This window comes from Oryctolagus cuniculus, chromosome 1 (assembly GCF_051225735.1).
Source record: "Oryctolagus cuniculus isolate XC-2025 breed Fujian yellow rabbit chromosome 1, ASM5122573v1, whole genome shotgun sequence".
Classification (NCBI taxonomy): domain Eukaryota; kingdom Metazoa; phylum Chordata; class Mammalia; order Lagomorpha; family Leporidae; genus Oryctolagus; species Oryctolagus cuniculus.
In genome coordinates this window covers 182,513,638-182,535,833 of record NC_142867.1, presented here as the reverse complement: position 1 = coordinate 182,535,833, position 22,196 = coordinate 182,513,638, and the positions used below count along the sequence as shown (strand labels likewise).

Sequence of the window (22,196 nt, the reverse complement as noted above, 5' to 3'; positions counted from 1 at the left end):
TTTTCCTCATATTTAGTTTCAGAGTACCTTTACCTCTTTCTGACATAAACCCATTAGTTTTTGAGATATTTCTTTCATATTGACACAATTATTTTAGATTCATATTGTTCTCTTTTTGCTCCAGTTCTGCAATTAAGCAAATTTGGTAAAGAATTCTAGTTTCTTTTGAGTAGAGTAGCATATTTAGAAACCAAGATCTAGAGGCCAGCTTTGTGGGTTAGTGGATAAAGCCACTGCCTGGGACGCCAACATCCCATGTGAGTGCTGGTTCTTGACCCAGCTGCTCCACTTCCTGTCCAGCTCCATGCTAATGATCCTGGGAAGGCAGTGGAAGATGGCCCAACTGCTTTGGCCTATGCCACCCATGTGGAATACTGCAAGAAGTTCTTGACTCCTGGCTTTGGCCTGGACCAGCTCTGGCCATTGCTGCCAGTAGGGGAGTACATGAGAGTATGGAAGATCTCTCATTCTCTGTTTCTCCTTCTCTCTCTGTAACTCTGCCTTTCAAATAAATAATCTTAAAAAAAAAAAAAAAAGTCAATAAACAAAACCAAGATCTGGGTGATAGCTGTGCTCATTGTTATTAGGATGCCATCTCTGTTGAGGCCTATCAAAGAACAAGTTAAGGGGCAGGTGTTTGGCCTGACAGTTCTTGCAATGTCCACATCCCACACCAAAGTGCCTGGATGTGAGTCCCAGCCCCACTCATGATTCCAGCTTCCTGATAATCAGCGCCCTGGGAGGCAGTGGGTGATAGCACAAGTGGCTGAATGCCTGCTTGCCATGTGAGAGACCTGAATGGAGTTCCTGGCTCCTGGCTATGACCTAGCCAGGCCCTGACTGTTGTATCCATTTGGGCAGTGAACCAGCAGATGGAAGATCTCTTTCTATCTCTCCTCTCTCTTACTCTCTCTCACTCAGGCTTTTAAGTAAATATATAAATAAATAATTATTAAGTTTCTCGAAATACATTTTTCTCTGATTGTATTTCGATTTTACTGCACTTTAGCAGTAAATTGGAAATGAAGGCAGAGTTTGACTTCTACCCAGTCACTGGATATGAGATGCAGGCATGCTAAGTGGCAGATTAAACACTGTGCCAAACATTTGCCTACCTTGAATATATTTCAATTTAATATATGGTGTTAGGCTAATTTGTTTCTGCTTACAAACAATTTTGTGCTTTTCCTTTTTACCCTTATTACTTTAAAAATTTTTTGTTCCTTTTTATTTAACTTCTATTTATTTATTCACTTATTTGAGAGAAACAGAGACAGACAGAAAGAGGTCCTATCTGCTGGTTCACCTCCCAAGTGTCCACAACAGCCAGGGCTGGGCCAGGCTGAAACCGGAAGCCAGAAACTTAATCTAGGTCTCCTAGAAGGATGGCAGGGACAAACTACCAGAGCTACCACCTGCTTCCTTCCAGTGTGTGCATTAGCAGGAAGCTGGAATCAGGAACAGATCTGGAACACAAACTCAGGTACTCTGACTTGGGATGTAGGTATCACAACCTGTGGTTTAACCATTAGGCCAAATGCTCACTCCAGGAAAGTCTTGTTTCCAACTGTATACCCTTACCCTATATACCCTTGGTCCCTAAGGAAAACAAACTCAGAGGACCCACATTTCCTGATTTGGAAACATAGCTGCAAAGTATATTAATAAAAATGAGTGTGGTATAGCATAGAATAGACATATGTAGCAATGAAATAAGATTGAGAGTTTAGAAATAAATCCATACATATATGGCAACATTTTCAATAAGAGTGCAAAGAACATTTAATGAGAGAAAGTCTCTTCAACAAATGATGCCAGAACAACTGGATATCCACACACAGCAGAAGGAAGCTAGACTCCCAAAATCATATTATAGAAACAGTCAACTCAAAATGGATCAATGACCTAAATAAAAGAACAAAACAGCAACAAAGGGGTAAATCTTTGAGATTAGATTAGAACATATAGGAATGAATTTTTACAACCTTGGACTGAACAATATATTCTTTTTTTTCTTTAACTTAATCATGTTGTGTTGTTTTAATTAAGTGCAAAGACTTTTCCAACATGTCACCTAGAGATCATTTCACCCACTGCTCTGCTTGGCAGCCAGTCTCTTGTCTCTCTCTTCAGCAATGGTGAGGCGGATCCCTTTTCCTCGAGGAAGAGATATCCATGGTTTGTTGCCTTTGCCGATGACAAAAATGTTGGAGAGCCGAGTGGCAAAGCTGTTGCCATTGGCATCCTTTACATGGACCACATCAAAAGAGCCAGGATGCCTCTCTCTGTTGGTGATCACACCAATTCTTCCCAGGTTTGCACCTCCAGTCACCATGCACAGATTACCAGTGTCAAACTTGATGAAATCGGTAATCTTGCCAGTCTCCAAATCAATCTGAATGGTGTCATTCATCTTGATGAGGGGATCAGGATAGCGAATGGTACGAGCATCATGGGTCACCAGATGCGGGATTCCTTTTGTGCCCACGAAGATCTTCCTCACTTTGCATAACTTGTACTTGGCCTCCTCAGGTGTAATACGATGAACAGCAAAGCGACCCTTGGTATCATAGATCAGACGGAAATTCTCTCCAGTCTTGTCAATGCTGATGACATCCATAAAACCAGCAGGGTAGGTTATATCAGCTCGGACTTTGCCATCAATCTTAATGAACCGCTGCATGCAAATCTTCTTTACTTCGTCTCCTGTCAGGGCATACTTCAGCTTGTTCCTTAGGAAAATGATGAGAGGAAGACATTCTCTAAGCTTGTGGGGACCAGTGGATGGACGAGGAGCAAACACACTGGTCAATTTATCCAGCATCCAATGCTTTGGAGCTGCTACTCGCTTCAGATGCTTCTTGGGACCACGAGCCATGGCTGCACTAGGAATAAAAGCGTGGACAATGTATTCTTAAATGATACCACAAGCACAATCACCAACAACTTAAGAAATTATATTTCATCTAAATTAAAAGGTTTTGTAGGGGCAGATATGGTGTAGCAGGTTAAGCTACTACTTGGGATGACTGCATCCAATCCAGCTCCTTGCTAACACTCTTGGGAAGCATCAAATGATTGCCCCAGTGCTTGGACATTTGTAACCCATGTAGGAGATCAGAATGGAGTTCCAAGCTCCTGTCTTTTTTTTTTTTTATTTTAAGATTTATTTATTTGGGGCCATAAGTGTGGTGTAGGGGTTTAAGCTGCCACCTGTGGTGCTGGCATCACATATGGGTACCAGTTTGAGTCTTGGCTGCTCCAGTTCCGAACCAGCTCCCTGCTAATGTGCCCAGGAAAGCAGTGGAGGATGGCCCAAGTGCTTGGGCCCCTGCACCCACATGGGAGACCAGGAAGAAGCACCTGGCTCCTGGCTTTGGATCGGCGTAGCTGCAGCCGTGGCAGCCATTTGGGGGGGGGTGAACCAATGGAAGGAAGACCTCTCTGTCTCTCTCTCTCTCACTGTCTAATTTTATCTGTCAAATAAATAAATAAATAAAAAGAAAGTGTGTAGCCAAGGGCCGATGCTGTGGCATAGTAAGCTAAACCTCCACCTGCAGCACCGGCAGCCCATATGGGTGCCAGTTTGTGTCCCAGCTGCTCCTTTTCCAATCCAGCTCTCTGCTATGGCCTGGGAAAGCATTAGAAGATGGCCCAGGACCTTGGGCCCCTGCACCCATGTGGGAGACCCGGAAGATGCTCCTAGCTCCTGGCTTTGGGCCAACCTAGCATCAGCCATTGTGGCCATTTTGGGGAGTGAACCAGAGGACGGAAGCTCGTTCTCTCTCTCTCTCTCTCTCTCTCTCTCTCTCTCTCTCTCTCTCTCTCCCTACCTCTCTGCTTCTTTAACTTTGCCTTTCAAATAAAATAAACAAGTCTTCATTTGTATGAAAGATAGAGTTAGAGAGGGAGAGACAGAGAGAAATCTTCCATCCACTGGTTCACTCCCCAAATGGCTCCAGCAGCCAGGGCTGGTTCAGGCAAAAGCCAGGAACCAGGAACTTCTTCTGGGTCTCCCATGTGGGTGGCAGGGTGGTACATGGGCCATCTTACACTGCTTTCCCAGGCACATTAGCTAGGCCGGATTGGAAGTGGAGCAGCCAAGACAGGAACTGGCACCATATGGAATGCCTGCATCACAGGTGGCAGCTTACCCTGATATGCCACAATGCATGACCCAGCCTCAACTATTGTAGGCATTTGGGGAACAACACATTAGATGGAATTGTGTTCCCTCTCTCTTACTCTGGCTTTCAAATAAATAAAAACTTCTGTGAATTAAAGGATACTATCAAGAAACTAAAAAGATCATTTAGGGATTGGGAGAAAATATTTGGACATTATATACCTAATAATTTAGTATCCTAACTGTCTAAAGAACTCTTACTACTCCTTAACAATAGGACAAACAGAGGGGCCAGCACTATGGCTCAGCAGGTTAAGCCACGGCCTGCAGTGCCAGCATCTCATATAGGTGCCAGTTTGATTCCTGGCGGTTCCACTTTGATCCAGCTCCCTCCTAATGTGCCTGGGAAAGCAGCAGAAAATGGCCCAAGTGCTTGGGCCTTTGCACCTACATGGGAGACCTAGAAGAGGCTCCTGGCTTCTGGCTTCTGGCTTCAGCCTGGGCCAGCCCCAGTCATTGTGGCCATTTAGGGAGTGAACCAGCTGATTGAGGATCTCTTTCCCTCTTTGTAACTCTAACTTTCAAATAAATAAATCTTAAAAAAATCCAACTTAAAAATGAGCAACCTGTATGTACTATTGGTGGGACTGTAAATTGGTATAACTATTATGGAAAACATCATGAAGTTTCCTCAAAAAATTAAAAATAGAACTACGTGGTGATCCAGCAATCCCATTTCTAGATATACTTGTATATTCAAAAGAATTGAAAGAAGGGTCATATAGAGATATTTGCACATTCATGTTAATACCATAATTATGGGGCTGGTGCTGTGGCATAGTAGTTAAAGCCATTGCCTGTGGCGCCAGCATCCCATGTGGGCATTGGTTCGAGTCTCAGCTGTTCCACTTTTTAAAAAAAATTTAATTAGTTTTTTTAAAAAGATTTATTTATTTACTTGAAAGTCAGAGAGAGGAGAGGCAGAGAGAGAGAGAGGTCTTCCTCTGCTGGTTCACTCCCCAGCTGGTCGCAACGGCCGGAGCTGCGCCAATCTGACGCCAGGAGCCTGGAATTTTTTCCAAGTCTCCCACGCAGGTGTAGGGGCCCAAGGACTTGGGCCATTTTCTACTGCTTTCCCAGGCCATAGCAGAGAGCTGGATTGGAAGTGGAGCAACCAGGTCTCAAACCGGTGCCCATATGAGATGCTGGCACTTCAGGCCAGGGTGTTAACCCGCTGTGCCACAGCACCGGCCTCAAGCTGTTCCATTTCTGATTCAGATCCCTATCTGGGAAGGCTGCAGAGCCTGGGGCCCTGCCACCCATGTGTGAGACCCAGAGGAGGCTCCTGGCTCCTGGCTTCATATCAGCACAGCTCTGGCTAGTGTGGCAACTTGGGGAGTGAACTGGGGCTTGGAGGATCTTTATCTCCTTCTCTCTGTAACTCTGCCTTTCAAATAAATCTGTTTTAAAAATTGCTTTATTAAAAAATACCATGATTATACACAATAACTAAAAGGTAGAAGCGACCCAAATGTCTACTGACAAATGAATAACGAAAACGTGGTGGGGCTGTTGCTGCAGCGTAGCAGGTAAAGCCTCCGCCTGCAGTATTGGCATCCCATATGGCCTCAGGTTTGAGTCCTGGCTGCTCTCCTTCCGATCCAGCTATGCTATAACTTTGGAAAGCAGTGGAAGATGGCCCAAATCCTTGGTCCCCTGCATCTGCGTGGGAGACCCGGAAGCAGTTCTTGGCTCCTGGTTCAGATCAGCTTGGCTCCAGCTGTTGTGGTGATTTGGGGAGTGAACCAGCAGATGGAAGACTTTCTCTCTCTCTCTCTCTGCCTCTCAAATAAATAAATCTTTTTAAAAAACTTTAAAATGTGGTATATACATGCAATAGAAAATTATTTAGCTTTAAAGAGAAGGAAACATTGTCATATTATGTAACACAGTTGAACCTTGAGGATATTATGATCAGTCAAATAAGGCAGTCACAAAAAGATAACTACTATTTGATTCTACTTATAAGATATATTTGGGCAAAACCATGTAGACTGAAAGTAAAATGGTTACCAAGGGCTGTGGGAGGGGGAGGTGTGAGAAGTGTCTAATGAGTATGAAGTTTCTCCTTTTACAAGACAAAATAATTCTAGAGATTGTTCAGAAAAATGTGAACATATTTATAACACTGAGATGTACACTTAGAGCTAAGATAGTAATTTTTATGATACTTTTATCTGAAAGACAAAGAGGGAGAAGGTGGAGGGGGGGGGGAGAGGGATCGTCTACCTGCTGATTCACTTCCAAATGGCAACAGCTAGGACTGAGCCAGACTGAAGCCAGAAGCTTCTTCTGAGTCTCCCACATGGGTGTAAGGACCCAATTACTTGAGCTATCCTCTGCTGCTTTCCCAGGTGAATTAGCAGGGAGCTGGATCACAAGTGGAACAGCTGGGACTTGAACTGGTGCCTATATTGGATGCTGGCACTGCAGGTTGGGGCTTTTACTCACTGAGCCATAGCACTGCCCCCTCCATACATTTTTTTTTTAAGAAAAAAAAAAAAAACCTGGGACACAGTCTTAGACTTTACTCTTTGCCTCACATTAATTCACTCCCACTACTTCAATAACTAGAGCCCCAAAATGGGGTGAGGACTAAAAGCTTGAATAGACAATTCTCCAAAGATGATCCACAAATTGGTCAAACACATGAAAAGAGGCTAATATCATTAGTCATTAGGGATATGCAAATGAAAACTACAATGTATTACCATACAACATTCATTAGCATGGCTAGAAAAAAAATAAAGAAAAAGAACAAGTGTGTTGGCCAAGATGTGGAGAAACTGGAGCCCCCATGGGTTGTTGGTGGGAATGTAAAATGGTTATATCCACTGTGAAAGTTTCACAATTTTTCCAGGATTTAAACATAGAATTAGTATATGATGCAGCCATTTCACTCCTAGGTATATACCTACATACACAGAAAACATGAATTCAAACATAGCTACACTATTTGCCAAAGTCAAAAGGTAGAAAAAGCTGAAAGGTCCATCAAATTGTGGTCTAATCATAAACAGTGGAAAATTATTGAACCATAAAAAGGAATGCAGTAGTGATACATGCTACAACATGGATGGACCTCAAAACATTAGAAGACACATACAAAAGGTCACATAATAGTCCATTTATATGAAATATATAGAATAGATAAAACCATAGGTATAAACACAGATTGGTGTCTGCAAGTAGCTGGTGGAAATAGGGAATGGGAATAACTGCTTAAGGGGCATGGGGTTTTCTTTCAGGGTAAGGAAAATACTTTGGAACTAGACAACTGCAATGGTGGCTACATAAAATTGTGAATGTATTAAGTGTCACGGACTTGTTCACTTTAAAATGATTAATTTTACACTGAGTCAATTTTAGAACAAAAATTACATAAAAGGCTTTAAAAAGTATCATTTTAGCAAACATTCTATGAATTAATGTAAGTTAATCAAACGGGATTCAGTAGAATCAACTTTGAACGCAAAGCAGGTTTAAATTCAAAACTTTGTAGTAAAGCAGATGGTATGCAAAAGTCTTGGAAAATAAACATTATTTTGTTTATATAATGTAGTTACATTTTTCTTGAAAATAAAATATGGAGAAAATACGTAACAGACAATAAATATTGCTTCCTTCAGTGTACTCATCAAGACTGTGGGCTTGAGTTAGATCACCTGGGTCCCCAACCTGCTTCTCCCAGAAATGTTCTAGAGGAATAATCAAATGCACCTTTTCTCTCCCACATCTTTCTGTACTACTAAGAGTTGCATCACTGTCATTTGAAGATTTACTAAGGGATGAGTGTTGTCTTGTGAGTTAAGCCACCATTTGGAATGCCTGCACCCCATCTCAGTGATTGGATCTAGTCCCCATCTTCACTTCTGATCTAGATTCCCTCTAATGCAACCTGGAGGCAGCAGATGATGGCTCAAATGCTTGGGCTCCTGTCACCCACAGGTGAGACCCCAGTGGAGTTCTGGTCTGGGCTTCAGGCTGGCCCAGACTTGGTTATTACAGGCATTTGGGAATTGAATGGAAAACTTTCTATCACTCTTTCGAGTAAATAAACATTTTAAAAAATATTTACTAGTCCTTTCTCACTATGCATCAAGCATCTGGGTGTGTCCGGGTATACTAAAATTGTCATCTAGTAGAGAAGGTAGACCATAAATAACACATTTACGTTTCATGATTAAGTACCACATAGAACAGCACTGTATTAGCCAATTAGTATGTGTGTTTTGGGTAGTGTGGTTGGGAAAGGTGTCTCTTACGAGGCTGCATTTAATATGAAAGACCGCCATGGCTTTAACGACGGTCAAAAGGCCAGTTAGAAACTGTTTACAGTTTGAGGCCCTGGCAAAGGTTTTGGACAGTATTTCACTGATATTTGATGCATTTCCAGTAGGGCAGTGATACTACTTTCCGTTTTTGAAAGATCGTAGAGACAACAGAGAAAGCAGGGAGACTTCAGAAGACATATGACGGTTCCGTGGACTTGGCGTAACCGCGGTTGTTGGCACGGGCGACAGACGACTGAGGTGGTCATTTTGTGATAGTCCGGTCCTGTCCTTCTACTCTTGGGTTATCGGATGCAGTGGCCGGGACTCAGCTGGGGCGCGGCCACGGAACAGCTAAAAGGCACAGGACAGCGCAGAAAATACTACTTACTGAAAGGATTATCTCTTACAACTAAACGTCGGCTCGCCTCACCAAACCTTTGCGAACGCCACAACTTCTTACTCAACGCTCGCGGAGTTCGCGTCTCTAGCGCCAACTAACCCCCCACCGGAAGTCCCGCCCACTTACACTCACTTCCGCCACACCAGCCGTCTGTTCATCTCGCGAGAACGGAAAGTGCCTATGTGATCTAAGCTAAGCGGAAGTCGGGCCTCTTTCCCCTGGCGCCTCCGAGGCGGTCAGCTGCTTCAAAATGAAGGTAGGTCGGGGTTGTGGGTGTTGAACTAGCTTTGAGGTACTTGCATCGAGCTCCAGAATTCTGCTTTGTCGCGGTCCCAGCTCTTCAAGATACTGTCCCTTGTTGGAGAAGGGTCTGAGGCAGGGGAAAAACTTGTACTTGTGGAAAGAGAGCTCACTGGGCGAGCGGATGGCGACTGATTGCGGCTGGAGTCGCGCCGGGCTGGGAGCGCCATGGTGGCGATCTCGCGCCCAGCCTGGGCTGAAGCAGGCGTTTTTCCCAGTTTGCGGCTGCCCTTTCGTGCGGCTCTTGATCTTCGCCACCTAGATCATATTTCCTGGTGGAGCGGGTGAACGGCAGCGGAGCGCCCTCGGCCGCGGAGCCGCCCCGCGGGACTAGAGAAAACGTGGCTTACCTAGAGTGGTGCTTGCTGGGTGTTAACTATGCTTACTAGTGATTCTTTAAAAAGTGAAACCGGCATTTCACATTTCTGCCGATTGTTTGAGGGTGACTTGAAGGGCGTTTTGCAATGAATGACTGTTGTGGGAGGCTCTAAATTATCTAACATAGGCGACTTGCTAAGCTTTTTCCTCCTTTTTAATCTGCAGCTGAATATCTCCTTCCCAGCCACTGGCTGCCAGAAACTCATCGAAGTGGACGATGAACGTAAACTTCGTACTTTCTATGAGAAGCGTATGGCCACAGAAGTTGCTGCCGACGCTCTGGGTGAAGAATGGAAGGTAAAAATTAACGGGTTGTTGCAGCTATTTTAGTGAGAGACCGTGAATGATATTGACAATTCAGACTACAGAGTTCTGTAGTCTGACTTAGGTGGGTCATTTCAGAATGTCACCTTGCAAAGGGGAGCTGTCACCTGTAAAAGTTGTGTAGTAAGTTACACTGCAAAATAAAGCTGAAGTTACATAGGCTTGATTCCCTGGATTATGCACGGAAGCAAACGTCAAATAGTCCGCTGTCCTGATAGTACTTAGGGGGTATTTTTTAAATGCTATGTTTTTGTTCTTAGTGGCGTTTCTAGTAAAACAGTCTAGAAATGTGAACTGGAAAGGAATTTGCTAATTGAACTTGGCAGTTTAGCAGCTAGAGAAAATACTGCTACTTGTTGAGTACCTCCAATTAGACTTAAAACAAATTTCACTCCCTACAATTGGAGTGTGCTAAGGCTTCTAATTCTTCGTTTTTAAATTTGGAGTAGAAACAGTAACTGTGTCATTGTGTTCCTGCAGGGTTATGTGGTCCGGATCAGTGGTGGGAATGATAAACAAGGTTTTCCCATGAAGCAAGGTGTCTTGACCCATGGGCGGGTCCGCCTGCTGCTGAGTAAGGGGCATTCCTGTTACAGACCAAGGAGAACTGGAGAAAGAAAGCGCAAATCAGTTCGGGGCTGCATTGTCGATGCCAATTTGAGTGTTCTCAACTTGGTTATTGTAAAAAAAGGTGAGAAGCATGTATGTTGCTTAAGTTTGATGTTTGTGGAAAGTGAACTTTTTCATTTCAAGGAGCTCCGTTTTGACAGAGGAACTTGTCTACCAGTACAGTTACAAGTGATCAATATAGGATAAACATGCCAGTTTGGGATTCTTAATTATGAGGAGGTTGTTGAGTTGAACTTTGTTCACTTATCTCTTCTAAGGAGAGAAAGATATTCCTGGATTGACTGATACCACGGTGCCTCGTCGCCTGGGTCCTAAAAGAGCCAGCAGAATTCGTAAACTTTTCAATCTTTCTAAAGAAGATGATGTACGCCAGTATGTTGTAAGAAAGCCCTTAAACAAAGAAGGTAGGAGGGATTATACAATTTAGGGCTTAATTTTTTTCATGGGCAGATAGTGTATGTCAGATAAAATTTGTGCCTTATATTGGAGCATTTGCACTTCTGAATTTTTAAGCAGGTGTCTTACACACTAGGTATTTATCCTTGTTTATATTCAATGCTGTGTTTTGGGGGCCTGAAGTCACAAGAATGATCAGATATTGTGGGGTTGTGACTGCAAGTGTTCTCACACACTTTCATTTCGGTTGTAAAGTTTTTGAAGAACCCATGCAAGATGTTTTTTGTGTGATACGCATTGTCTGATTTTTTTTGAAGATTCCTCTTCTATTACTAGGTAACATGCCACCAGTGAACAATTAGCCAGTGATGCGTAACACTGATCATTTTTACAGTGAAATGTGCGATGTTTATGCTACATAGATACATAATTTCACATTTGTTGTAACTTACACTTGGCACATGGTATGGGCTCTTAGTTCATTATTGAAATATCTGAACACCTACTATGGTGCTGTTTTTGGTGCTAAGGATATGTCACAGACAAAATTCCTATTCTTGTGAAGCTTGAGTGTTTAATCTTACAGCCTGAAGTGTTCCCAGTGTCCATGAACTTAAAATGGTTACATCTGAAGAGGTTTCTGCTCTGAAGCAGATCCAGACATAAATGATCTCAGTGCATACATGCAAGGATGATATAGACTGCTTTTCAGGTGTTGTTTTTTTTTTTTGTTTTTTTGTTTTGTTTTGTTTTTTAATTTTATTTGAGGGGTAGAGTTACACACCGGGAGAGACAGAAAGGTTTTCCATCCACTGGTTCACTCCTCCAGTGGCTGCACTGGCGAGAACTGGGCTGATATGAAGCAGGAGACTGGAGCTTCTTAAGGGTCGCCCACGCACTTGGGCTGTCTTCCACTGCTCTCCCAGGCCATAAGCTGAGAGCAGGATCAGAACAACACACGGGACACTGCAGGTGGAGGTTTAGCCTAAATTGTAGAATAGTTAAGAAATCAAAAGCCTCAACTAAGTTTTCAGACATAACTGAAACTTGTGTATATCATAGTTAGAAGAAAGTATATGCATGCTTAAAGATGTGGATCTTAATGAATCTGGGCATTTGATTTGATATTCAATTGAACTGTCTGGATTTTTAGGTAAGAAACCTAGGACCAAAGCACCCAAGATTCAGCGTCTGGTTACTCCACGTGTCCTGCAACACAAACGCCGGCGAATTGCTCTGAAGAAACAGCGTACTAAGAAGAACAAGGAGGAGGCTGCAGAATATGCTAAACTCTTGGCCAAGAGAATGAAGGTGAGTCCAAAGTGGACAGGGCATTAGGCCTGCCTTTGGATTGGGTTACGGATCTTTTCAGTACAGACAAGCTTTAACTGCTTTTTTGTTTGTTTTGTTTAGGAGGCCAAAGAAAAACGCCAGGAACAGATTGCCAAGAGACGTAGGCTGTCTTCTCTGAGAGCGTCTACTTCTAAATCTGAGTCCAGTCAAAAATAAGGTTTAATAACGACAAATAAATAAGATTGTGTTTCAGATCTCCTTTACTGGTTTTTTCATTGATGATGTAACTACAGAAGTGAAGGGTCATGGAAAAAGGAGGTGTATGTATATGGCAGTCTGGTCAGTGGGAATAGATGGCCAAGATAAAGGGTTTCTTTTGGTAGTGAATGGCACATTAAGATTCTTTTAAGAAAGGCAAGGAACAGCATGGGAAATAAATAACTGGAACTGTTAATCGTTTTATGCAGTTTATTTTGAAGAACACACTTTTTCTGAAAGATATTTACATTATATGCAGAGTGCCCTGTGAAAGTGGACACTGCGAATTTAATTTGTTAAGGCACAGCTAACGGATACCATTTTTTAAATTTTCACAAAGCTTTTTAAAACCAGTGCAAACTTAGTGCATTAACAAAACTGACTTGAAAAGCAGTTGACTGCCTCTTCAAAACATTCTTACGTCAATGAAAAATCTACCAAGAAATACTAATATAGCATGGCTTTTGTAGTAACTATAATGTTTAGTTATAATGGTGAAAGGCTATCATGACACTCAAAAGGCACATTAGGTTTAAGTAACGACTTTCTAGAGTATGCATTTTAGCAGTAAATTTTTCATCCAGAGCCTAGAGATTTAGTGTCTTAAAATCCACAACTGTACATAAATTGAGATATCACTGAAATGCAGATTCATGGAGTAGAGGGACCCCAAATTGTACATTAGTAATAAGTTCCCTGGTAAGACCAATGATCTTAATGGGTGGTAATATCAGATAACATGAAATTAATGGCAGGTAAATAAATTGATTTGAAATAGCCAAAGGGGAAATTTAACATTTTAAAGTTACTCTAAAGAAAAAGGACTCAAGTTTTAGCCATAGGAGTTACTCCCAAGTTACCTATCACACATGAGAACATCTTTCGCCATAATTAGGCTCCCCTAGACTAGTTTTCCTGGCACCTTTAAGATTAAAGATTTGATAAAGATGACAAGCGTAGATTGCCAAAATGTTCAATCTTGAGAATAAAGGTTAACTATATTCTGGAGCTACAGAATATTTATGCTTATAAAGTCTTCAACCATGAAGGTAGTGGTGAACAACTTAGAATATGATTAGGAAAGATTCTAAAACCAATGCCAAAAGATGCCTCTTAAAAAGTTATAGGATTAAGGATTAAAATTTCTTAAAGGCTATATAAAAATCACTGCAGACATTTCTAAAATGACCCTTTCTGTGGTCAGTGTTAGAAAATGTCTTCAAGATTAACAAATCAATCCTGATGTCTAATTTAACAGATTATTGGAAGAATCTATAAAATCTGCAAAATCTTCATTAGACATTAGTAAACAGGAAGTGCTTTGGTAGGTAAAGACTAGGAGAAATAATTTTGAAGATTTCAAGAGCATTAGAAATTAAACAAGCACAGCAAACTTAATTTTTCACTTTATTCAACCTCAGTTTTATATGCAAAGTAATTCCAAATTTTCTGTCGAGTCAGTGTTATGTATTAAAACTAGTACCAAGTTGCAAATTGTAAAAATATACTCTTGAGACAGTGCAAAAGATTCATTTTGAAAGTAATGAAAATTGTACATGATTTATGTCAGGTTCTTTGACTCAGCACTTTCACAATAAATTCAGACAATTTTTCATAGGTAAATGCCTAACTCATAAAAGATTGGTACAACAACTATAATTTATAAAAAAAAGTCAACACAATTTGTGCTGTTTAACTAGCAAATGGGAATAACCTTTTTGGGTCAATGGATTTAGTCATCTGCATAAACTAGAAACATGCAACCCCTGGTTTTTTAAAACCATGCAGAGTTAAGGCAAGTTTACTGTTCCTTAATGGATATTTTTTAATGAAAGGCATGATACATGTGAAAGTGAGGCATTGTGAGGTCATGATTTTCTTAAACATACTGGCACATGCTCAGTAAGCTTCAAAATTATGAGACTTAATTGGTTTAACCAAAAAGTAGTATTTACAAATTCACACTTTTACTCAAAAGCATGTATAACTATTATACAAAAATAAAAATGTACAGTGCAAAATTATCCCACAGGTTCAAAAAGTGACCAACAGCAACAAGTTATGTCTTGAACAAAGATTGCCCATTCAAACATAATTTTAGCATTTTAAGCATGTGCCAATCAAACTCACAAATTATAAAGCTAATTGCATCTCAATTTAAGTATCTGATCCATTTATTCCCATTTCAAAGCCTTGGCAAATTAACAGTTTTGGGAAGAAGATGGAAGCAACTAGATATTCAAAATACAGTCATTATGCAATGTAACAACAAAAGAAAGATAAAAAGTTGGAGGGAAGGCAGTTGTCATCAGATTTTCAGGAAATTTGAGATTAACGACTACAGACAAGTTTGGTAGTAGTCATTTACTTGATAGTCTGATAGTCAATAAGACCCCTTTCAGGAAATTGTATTGCAACATGCAATCTAAGAATTTTAATAAATATACACTTAAAATATGGCTATACATAGACATACCTACACAGCCCCACACATATACACATACACAAATAATTGCTCTTATAATTGAGTTATTTCATTTGTTTGGGATTAGGCAAGTTTAATCTGCCATTTCCCAAACCCAACAGCTTCAAATATAAACAAAATGCCTAGCATGAATGGTTTCTTATTTCTATCAAACTATTAGAAATACTGAGTAAATCCAAATAACAGTTTTCACCAGAGGCAAACAATTCAGGAGTCTTCAACGTCAATAAACCCTGGGGGATTTTAACAGCATTTTACATTTTGAGATGATTCAGTATGAATTACAAATTAATTATATATTACCTAAGAGTTAACTTCATTTCAGTTTTCACTAATTCTCAGAAGCTGGAGAAAACCTTGAATGTTTCCAGACTGAATCTACTTCCCTGGTACTATGTGTTAAAATTCTAACGAATCCTTTATTTAAATGAGAGGCGCTCCAAAACACTTCCTGCACCATTCCACACTGACACTTGGTGGAGCATCAATTTTCTGCAACTTTTCAAGAATCTCTGAAGATAGACTATTGTATGCAAGTCCATATTCATTGTCAAAAGCCTCTGAAAGACATTTTTTAAAATGTTACAGTTTGTTAAAGGTCATGCATTGAAAAATGATACTGAGTCAAATATATATTTAAACAGCAACATTTAAAGTAGAAGTCTTTAAAGGCAAGTGGGGTATTTATACATACCAGCTACAACTTTCTAAGCATTAGAAAATAAAACAGCCTTTAGGAACGGGTGCTGTGGAGTGGATTAATAAGCTGCTGCTTTTAACACCACCATTGGAGCACTGGTTTTGAGTCCCAGCTAGTTCAGGGTCCAGATCCCTGCTAATGCACCTGGGAAAGCAGTGGAAGATGGCCAAGTACTTGGGGCTCTACCATCCACGTGGGAACCCATGAGGAGTTCCAGGCTCCTGGCTTTGTGGCCGTTTGGGGTGTCTCACTGTCTATCTGCCTTTCAAATAAAAAAATCTTCAAAATAATAAAAAGACCATCCTTCCAACTTACCAATGTCAATATTCTCTCTCCCAAGCGACACTAATGATAAGAAGAGGATTTCTCTGTATAAACTCCTATGAAACAAATATTTTAAAAGTTAATGGGTAAGTAGCATAAAATAAACACATATGCAGGTTTTTAAAAACTGTGAAAACAGATTAGGTTCTTGTAGTCTAGTCACCAGTAACATATCCATATCAATATTCTGGTTTTGATATAATTTTACGAGATGCCACCTTTCTAGGAAGCTGGGTAAAGGAGGTACATTGAACTGTATTACTTCTGCAATTTCCTGTATCTTTTTCAAGTTAAGAAGTTAAAAGTTGGGGCCGGCGCTGTGGCATAGCAGGTAAGCTGCCACGAGCAGTGCTGACATCCCATATGGGTGCTGGTTCGAGTCCCAGCTGCTCCACTTCTTTTAATATTTATTTATTTTTATAGATTTTATTTATTTAACAGGCAGAGTTACAGACAGTGAGAGACAGTGACAGAGAGAGAGGTCTTCCTTCCGTTGGTTCACTTCCCAAGTGGCCGCAATGGCTGTCGCTGTGCCAATCCAAAACCAGGCAGGAGCCAGGTACATCCTCCTGATCACCCATGGGGGTGCAGGGGCGCAAGCACCTGAGTCATCCTCCACTGCTTTCCGTGGCCACAGCAGAGAGCTGGACTGGAAGAGGAGCAACCGGGACTAGAACTGGCGCCCATATGGGATACTGGCACCACAAGCAGAGGATTAACCTAGTGTGCAAGAGCGCCAGCCCAGCTGCTCCATTTCTAATCCAGCTCCCTGCTATGGCCTAGGAAAGCAGTGGAAGGTGACATGAGTGGTTGGGCCCCTGCACCCATGTGAGAGACCTGGAAGAAGCTCGTGGCTTCAAATTGGCACAGCTCCAGCTGTTGCAGCCATTTGGGGCTTCCCTGCCTCTGCCTCTATGTTACCCTGCTTTTCAAATAAATTTTTAAAAAAATTCTAAAAAGTTAAAAGTTGGGGCCAGTGTTGTGACACTGTATTTAGCCATGGCCTGCAGTGCTAGCATCCCATATGGGTGCCGGTTCATGTTTTGGCTGTTCCAATTCTGATCCAGCTCCCTACTAATGCACCTGGGAAAGCAGCAGAGGATGGCCCAGGTTCCTAGGCCCCTTCCACCCACATGGGAGACCAGGAAGAAGCTCCTGGCATTTGATTTCGGCTTGGCTCAGCCCTGGCCAGGCCATATGGGGAATAAACCAGCGGATGAAGATATCTTTGCCTCTCCTTCTCTGTAACTCTGCCTTTCAAAAAATAAACATTTAAAACAAAACAGAGAAGTTAAAAGTTAATGAGCATAGGGGCCAACGCTGTGGCACAGTGGGTTAACGCTGTGGCCTGAAGCACCAGTATCCTACAGGGGCACCAGTTCGAGACCTGGCTGCTCCACTTCTGATCCAGCTCTCTACTGTGGCCCGGGAGAGCAGTGGAATATGGCCCAGGTCCTTGGGCCCCTTCACCCACGTGGGAGACCCAGGGGAGGCTCCAGGCTCCTGGCTTTGGATCGGCGCAGCCCCGGCAGTTGCAGCCAGTTGGGGAATGAACCATCAGATGGAAGCCCTCTCTCTCTGCCTCTCCTCTCTCTGTGTAACTCTGACTTTTAAATAAATAAATAAAATCTTGGAAAAAAAAAAGTTACTGAGCATAAAGCTTTACACCAATAGAAATAAAAATTCAAAATGGGTTGCTGTAAATATTATAACTACTAAATGATATGTAACACATATTTTAATTTCCTATTTTAATTCACAAAATCAGAGTTCTCTCATCTTTGTCTCTCAACAAAGTAAAAATTTCTGCATAAATGAAGAGTAAACCTTGGACACAGTGAAAGGTGGTGTGGTCTCTTGACTAATCTAATACAACGGATAAATCACCTTTATTTGGTTTGTAAAAATAAAAATGTCACACATGAAATGTTAAAAATGAGCTTCAGGACAAGCTACTAAAATTAAGATGAGGGGGTTACAATTTACATAAGAAAAAAGTAGGACATGAAGGTGATTCTAACAGCACTTATAGCTTTAGGTGCTTCAGAAACTGTAATGTGACATTTCTAATATTTTCCTGTTCTTAACCTGCAGATGTTTGAAGCAAGTTACTCTTTAAACTATGAAGGTCATTTCCATGTCAATAGTTGAGATTGCAAATGAATTCATACATTTCATTATCAGTTCTTGCCATATCACATCTGAGATTATGATTAAAGATGCCATGACCAAAGAAATTTGAAGGGGACCCTGGAAACATTAGTAATGTTAGATGTAAGTGATTATGTCTCCTTTTCTGAAGCTTCCATTGCAAAATTCACTTATGTTGAGATGAGGATGAATACTGATTGAGACACGTTAGCAGACAATAGTAACAGGATCAAGATACTTCTATATCCTTTGTAGTTCACTGCTTCTATCACTTTCCTAAATTGTTACTCCTAATACCACATTCTTTTATATCCAATAAAGAAAAGATGTGTGGCTACCACAGGGCCTAAACAAGTAAAATACAAGTATATAACTATTAATAAATTCAAGGATGGTTTCAAGTGAATAGCACTAATGTTTCCCAAAAAAACAAAGTATAGTTTAAACATCAATTATTTACCTTCCTAAAATTTAATCTTCTCTATCAATGCTTTTATTATGTGTGCATGCTCAAGTATGAATCTATATATATCTGGATTTTAAAACCAGTCATAGTATGTTACAAGTATGTATTTCTGAGATATTTTAAAAAATAATTTTGGGGGCTGATGTTGTGGCATAGTAGACTGAGATTCTGCCTGTGGTGCCCACATCCCATATGGGTGCTGGTTCATGTCCCGGCTTCGCCTCTTTGATCCAGCTCTCTGCGATGGCCTGGGAAAGTAGTGGAAGATGGCACAAATCCTTGGGCCCCTCCAACCACATGGGAGACCCAGAAGCAGCTCCTGGCTCAGGCTTACCTCTCCGGCCATTGTGGCCACCTGGGGAGTGAACCAATGAATGGAAAACCTCTCTGTCTTTCCCTCTCTCCATCTGTAACTCTATCTTGAAAATAAATAAATCTTTAAAAAATAATAATTTTGAAAAAACATTATTGAGTGGAACACAGCTAAATAATATTAGATCATTACCTTTGTCTTTTCACATTCGGCTTCATGTGCTGTGAAAGCAGGCTGATAGGTTTTAGAACATCATTACGTTGAATACTCTGCTTAATAGCTTCTACTAAAGTGCTTGTTGCTTGTTGTTCTTCTGACAGGACTGACAATTTCTTTTCAGAATCTAGTAAGAACAAAGTAAATAAAAATAAGTTTTTCCCAATAATTAAACAACCCCCCCCCCCAACAAACTGGAGCATTTCCAGGCATCTACTCAACATCACCTCCCCCTAACCAGTAAAATTATGTGGTAGTGTACCAGCTCAAAATATTTTTCCTGTTCCCTACACATAGAGAAGACCTGTCCCTATGCCCTTCCCTAAGCCTGTGGTTTCCTCCACACTGGCATATGATAATTTGTATTCCAGCAGCCATTTTGTTGCCATGAGCCAACTTTTACTGATGGTAAAACAGATACATCGGAGTGAGCTTGGATCCCTGTTAATGGAAGAGTTATCTACCAGTCTTAGACTGTTCAATTCATTCTTTTAATTTTTTTAGTGGGCAAATAACAATTGTATGCATTTATGATATATACCACAATTCATAATTTCATGTAAGAATAACCTTTACCTGCTTTAGCCTCTTATCTTCTATTAAATATGGCAGTCCAATCATAATACAAGGGTAATTCTAGAAGAATCATACAGATTTCATAGCTTATAAAAGTGCTTCATGGGGTAGTCATTTGGCATACTGGTTAAGACACCTCTTAGGATGCCCACATTCAATGGAAGAGTGTGTACGTTAGAGTGCCAGCTGGATTCCAGCTTTCTGCTAAAGCAAGCTTGGGAGGCAGTGAGTGCTTAGATTCTTGCCACCCCATCCATGTGAGAGACCTCAGTTGAGTTCTAAGCTCCTGCCTTTCACAGGCCCAGCCTCAGCTGCTGTGGGCATTTGAGGAGTAAACCATCAGATGGGAGATCTCTCTCTCCGTATCTCTCAGTTCTGCCTTGCAAATAAATAAACAAACATAAAAAAAATTTTTTTAAGAGCTTCAGTTGGGGCCAGCGCTGTGGCGTAGCGGGTAAAGCTGCCAACTGCAGTGCCAGCATCTCATAAAGGGGCTGGTTCGAGTCCCAGCTACTCCACTTCTGATTCAGCTCTCTGCTATGTCCTGGGAAAGCAGTAGACAATGGCCCAAGACCTTGGGCCCCTGCACCTTCATGGGAGATCCAGAAGAAGCTCCTGGCTTCAGATTGGCACAGCTCTGGCCTTTGCGGCCATCTGAGGAGTAAACCAACGGACTGAAGATATCTCTCTCTCTGCCTCTTCTTCTCTGTGTAACTCTTCCAAATAAATAATAAATAAATAAAGTAGTTATTGGAATAAATACGCTGGCACTGTGGCATAGTGTATAAAGCTACCACCTGCAGTGCTGGCATCCCATATAGGTAGCCAGTTCAAGTCCCAGCTGCTCTACTTCCGATCCAGCTCCCTGACTTGGCCTGGAAAAGCAGTAGAAGATGGCCCAAGGACCCTGGGAAGATCTGGAGGAAGCTCCTGGCTCCGGCTTCAGTTTGGCACAGCTCCGGCCGTTGCGGTCAATTGGAGAGCAAAACAGTGCATAAAGACCTCACTCTCTCTCTCTCTGCCTCTCCTTCTCTCTTTGTGTAACTCTTTCAAATAAATAAATAAATCTTAAAAAAAAAAAAAAAAAAAGTCTGCCTCAACTCCACAACTACATTCTACTTCCTGTCTCTACAGATAGGCTTGTTGTGGGTATGTCATAGAAATGCAATTATACAATTTGTGCTGTTTTGTAACTGAATGCTTCTGTAAACTTTTCAAGATTCACCCATGTTGTAGCATGTGTCAGTACCTCATCACTCTGTTGCCAAATAAAATTCCATTTTATAGCTATACTATATTTTATCTATTCACATGGTGATAGACATTTAGATAATTTCTAAGGGTTGGCTATTATGAATAATGCTGCTATGAGCATTCCTACATAAGTTTTATAGGGATATGTTTTATATGTTTTCATTTCCCTTGGGTATACACCTAAGACTATAACTATTGACATACAGTAATTCTGTTTACCATTTTGAGAGAGTATAAAACCATTTTGCAAAGCAGCTGTACCATTTTATATCCTAATGATGAATTACGAGGGTTTCAATTATTAGGCATACTCACCAACTCTCATTATTATCTGTTATTGTATACCCATCCTAGGAAATAGGAAGTAGTTATCTCTATGGTTTGGGTTTACATGTGCTTGATATACTGCTACTGAGCATATTTTCACATGATACTTTTTTTTAAATACTATCTATTCAGATCCTTTGCCCCTTTGTAAAACAGGTGTCTTTTTAAGATTTCATTACCTATCTGAGTACAACTCCCTTTTAAGATGCATAAATTGTAAATATTACCCCCATTCTTTTGATTGGCTTTTCATTTCTATGATGGCCTATATTTTAGAACAGTAGTTTTTTTCTTTTAACCACAAATCTGCTTTTTCTTTTGTTATTTATACTTTTGGTCTTGATTCTAAGGCTCTGTCTTAGAATAGGTCATGATAATTTGCTCCTGTGTTTTCCTAAGAGTTTTTAGTTGCTAATTATTTAGACCTATGATCTATTTTTTTTGTGCATTTTTATGTATGATGAGGAAGTGATTCAAATTCATTCTTTTTACATACTGCTTATCAGTTATCTCAGCACTATTTGTTGAAAAGAATATTCTTTACCCATTAAATGGTCTCCACACTCTTGCTGGAAGGCAATTGGCCACACATACATATGAGGATTTATTTCTGGAATTTCAATTCTATTGATCTGTACAGTTGGACCTCTGTATCTCCAGGTTCTGCAAATTCAACCAACTGCAGATAAAAAATATATGGGGGAAAAAACTGGCTCTGTCCTGAACATGTACAGATTTTTTTCCTTGTCACTATTCTCTGAATAATACAACTATTTACATTGTATTAGATACTGTGGGTAATCAAGGGATGATTTAAAGTATATGGGAAGATGTATACAGGTCATATCAAATACTATACCATGTTATGTAAGGGATTTTAGCATCTACAGATTTTGGTATATAAGAGGGAATCCTGGAAACAATCCCCAATGTATATGGTAGAAC

At 40.8% G+C, this 22,196-nt stretch overlaps 3 protein-coding genes and 1 long non-coding RNA gene across 14 annotated transcripts in view; 2 read left to right on the top strand and 2 right to left on the bottom strand.

Annotated features, from left to right (window-relative positions):
- Window positions 1-1,757: 1,757 nt before the first annotated feature.
- Window positions 1,758-9,124, bottom strand: LOC100338112 (small ribosomal subunit protein eS4-like). 3 transcript variants are annotated; one of them, XM_017341018.4, is made up of 2 exons: window positions 8,849-8,986; window positions 1,758-2,885 (listed from the first exon to the last, which is right to left on the bottom strand). In XM_017341018.4, the coding sequence occupies exon 2, from the start codon at window positions 2,876-2,878 to the stop codon at window positions 2,087-2,089; it is 792 nt and encodes a 263-aa protein (XP_017196507.1). In that variant the 5' UTR covers window positions 2,879-2,885; window positions 8,849-8,986; the 3' UTR covers window positions 1,758-2,086. The 3 variants fall into 3 exon arrangements, with proteins under 3 accessions (XP_017196507.1, XP_089173776.1, XP_089173786.1); XM_089317650.1 differs by lacking the exon at window positions 8,849-8,986 and adding an exon at window positions 8,987-9,124 and having other exon boundaries at window positions 1,941-2,885; XM_089317660.1 differs by having other exon boundaries at window positions 1,941-2,885; window positions 8,868-8,992.
- Window positions 9,070-12,440, top strand: RPS6 (ribosomal protein S6). Of its 3 annotated transcripts, none has more exons than XM_002708080.6 (6): window positions 9,070-9,116; window positions 9,704-9,835; window positions 10,343-10,553; window positions 10,750-10,896; window positions 12,042-12,199; window positions 12,302-12,440. In XM_002708080.6, exons 1-6 carry the CDS (start codon window positions 9,111-9,113, stop codon window positions 12,395-12,397), a joined length of 750 nt encoding a protein of 249 aa, XP_002708126.1. In that variant the 5' UTR covers window positions 9,070-9,110; the 3' UTR covers window positions 12,398-12,440. The 3 variants fall into 3 exon arrangements, with proteins under 3 accessions (XP_002708126.1, XP_089173794.1, XP_089173793.1); XM_089317668.1 differs by having other exon boundaries at window positions 9,070-9,152; XM_089317667.1 differs by having other exon boundaries at window positions 9,070-9,235.
- Window positions 12,441-12,635: 195 nt separating this feature from the next.
- DENND4C (DENN domain containing 4C) overlaps window positions 12,636-22,196 on the bottom strand; it is a 127,943-nt gene continuing 118,382 nt past the window's right edge. For all 7 annotated transcript variants that reach the window (XM_051857424.3, XM_002708081.6, XM_089317629.1 and 4 more), the window contains 3 exons: window positions 19,071-19,221; window positions 15,940-16,004; window positions 12,636-15,484 (listed from right to left, as the gene is read on the bottom strand). In XM_051857424.3, the coding sequence (XP_051713384.3) occupies window positions 15,348-15,484; window positions 15,940-16,004; window positions 19,071-19,221 (353 nt within the window). In that variant the 3' untranslated portion in view covers window positions 12,636-15,347. The remainder of the gene's footprint in view (window positions 15,485-15,939; window positions 16,005-19,070; window positions 19,222-22,196) is intronic.
- Window positions 16,852-20,759, top strand: LOC149128783 (uncharacterized). Its single transcript, XR_016223975.1, has 2 exons — window positions 16,852-17,400; window positions 18,327-20,759. It is a non-coding gene; the product is annotated as an uncharacterized LOC149128783 (long non-coding RNA).

Excerpts from the sequence above, each read along its gene's own strand:
- LOC100338112 (XM_089317650.1), bottom strand. The coding sequence starts at position 2,878 with ATGGCTCGTGGTCCCAAGAAGCATCTGAAGCGAGTAGCAGCTCCAAAG.
- RPS6 (XM_002708080.6), top strand. Across the intron at positions 10,897-12,041 it reads AAAGCCCTTAAACAAAGAAG|GTAAGAAACCTAGGACCAAA; the intron begins GTAGGAGGGATT and ends CTGGATTTTTAG. Across the intron at positions 12,200-12,301 it reads TCTTGGCCAAGAGAATGAAG|GAGGCCAAAGAAAAACGCCA; the intron begins GTGAGTCCAAAG and ends TGTTTTGTTTAG.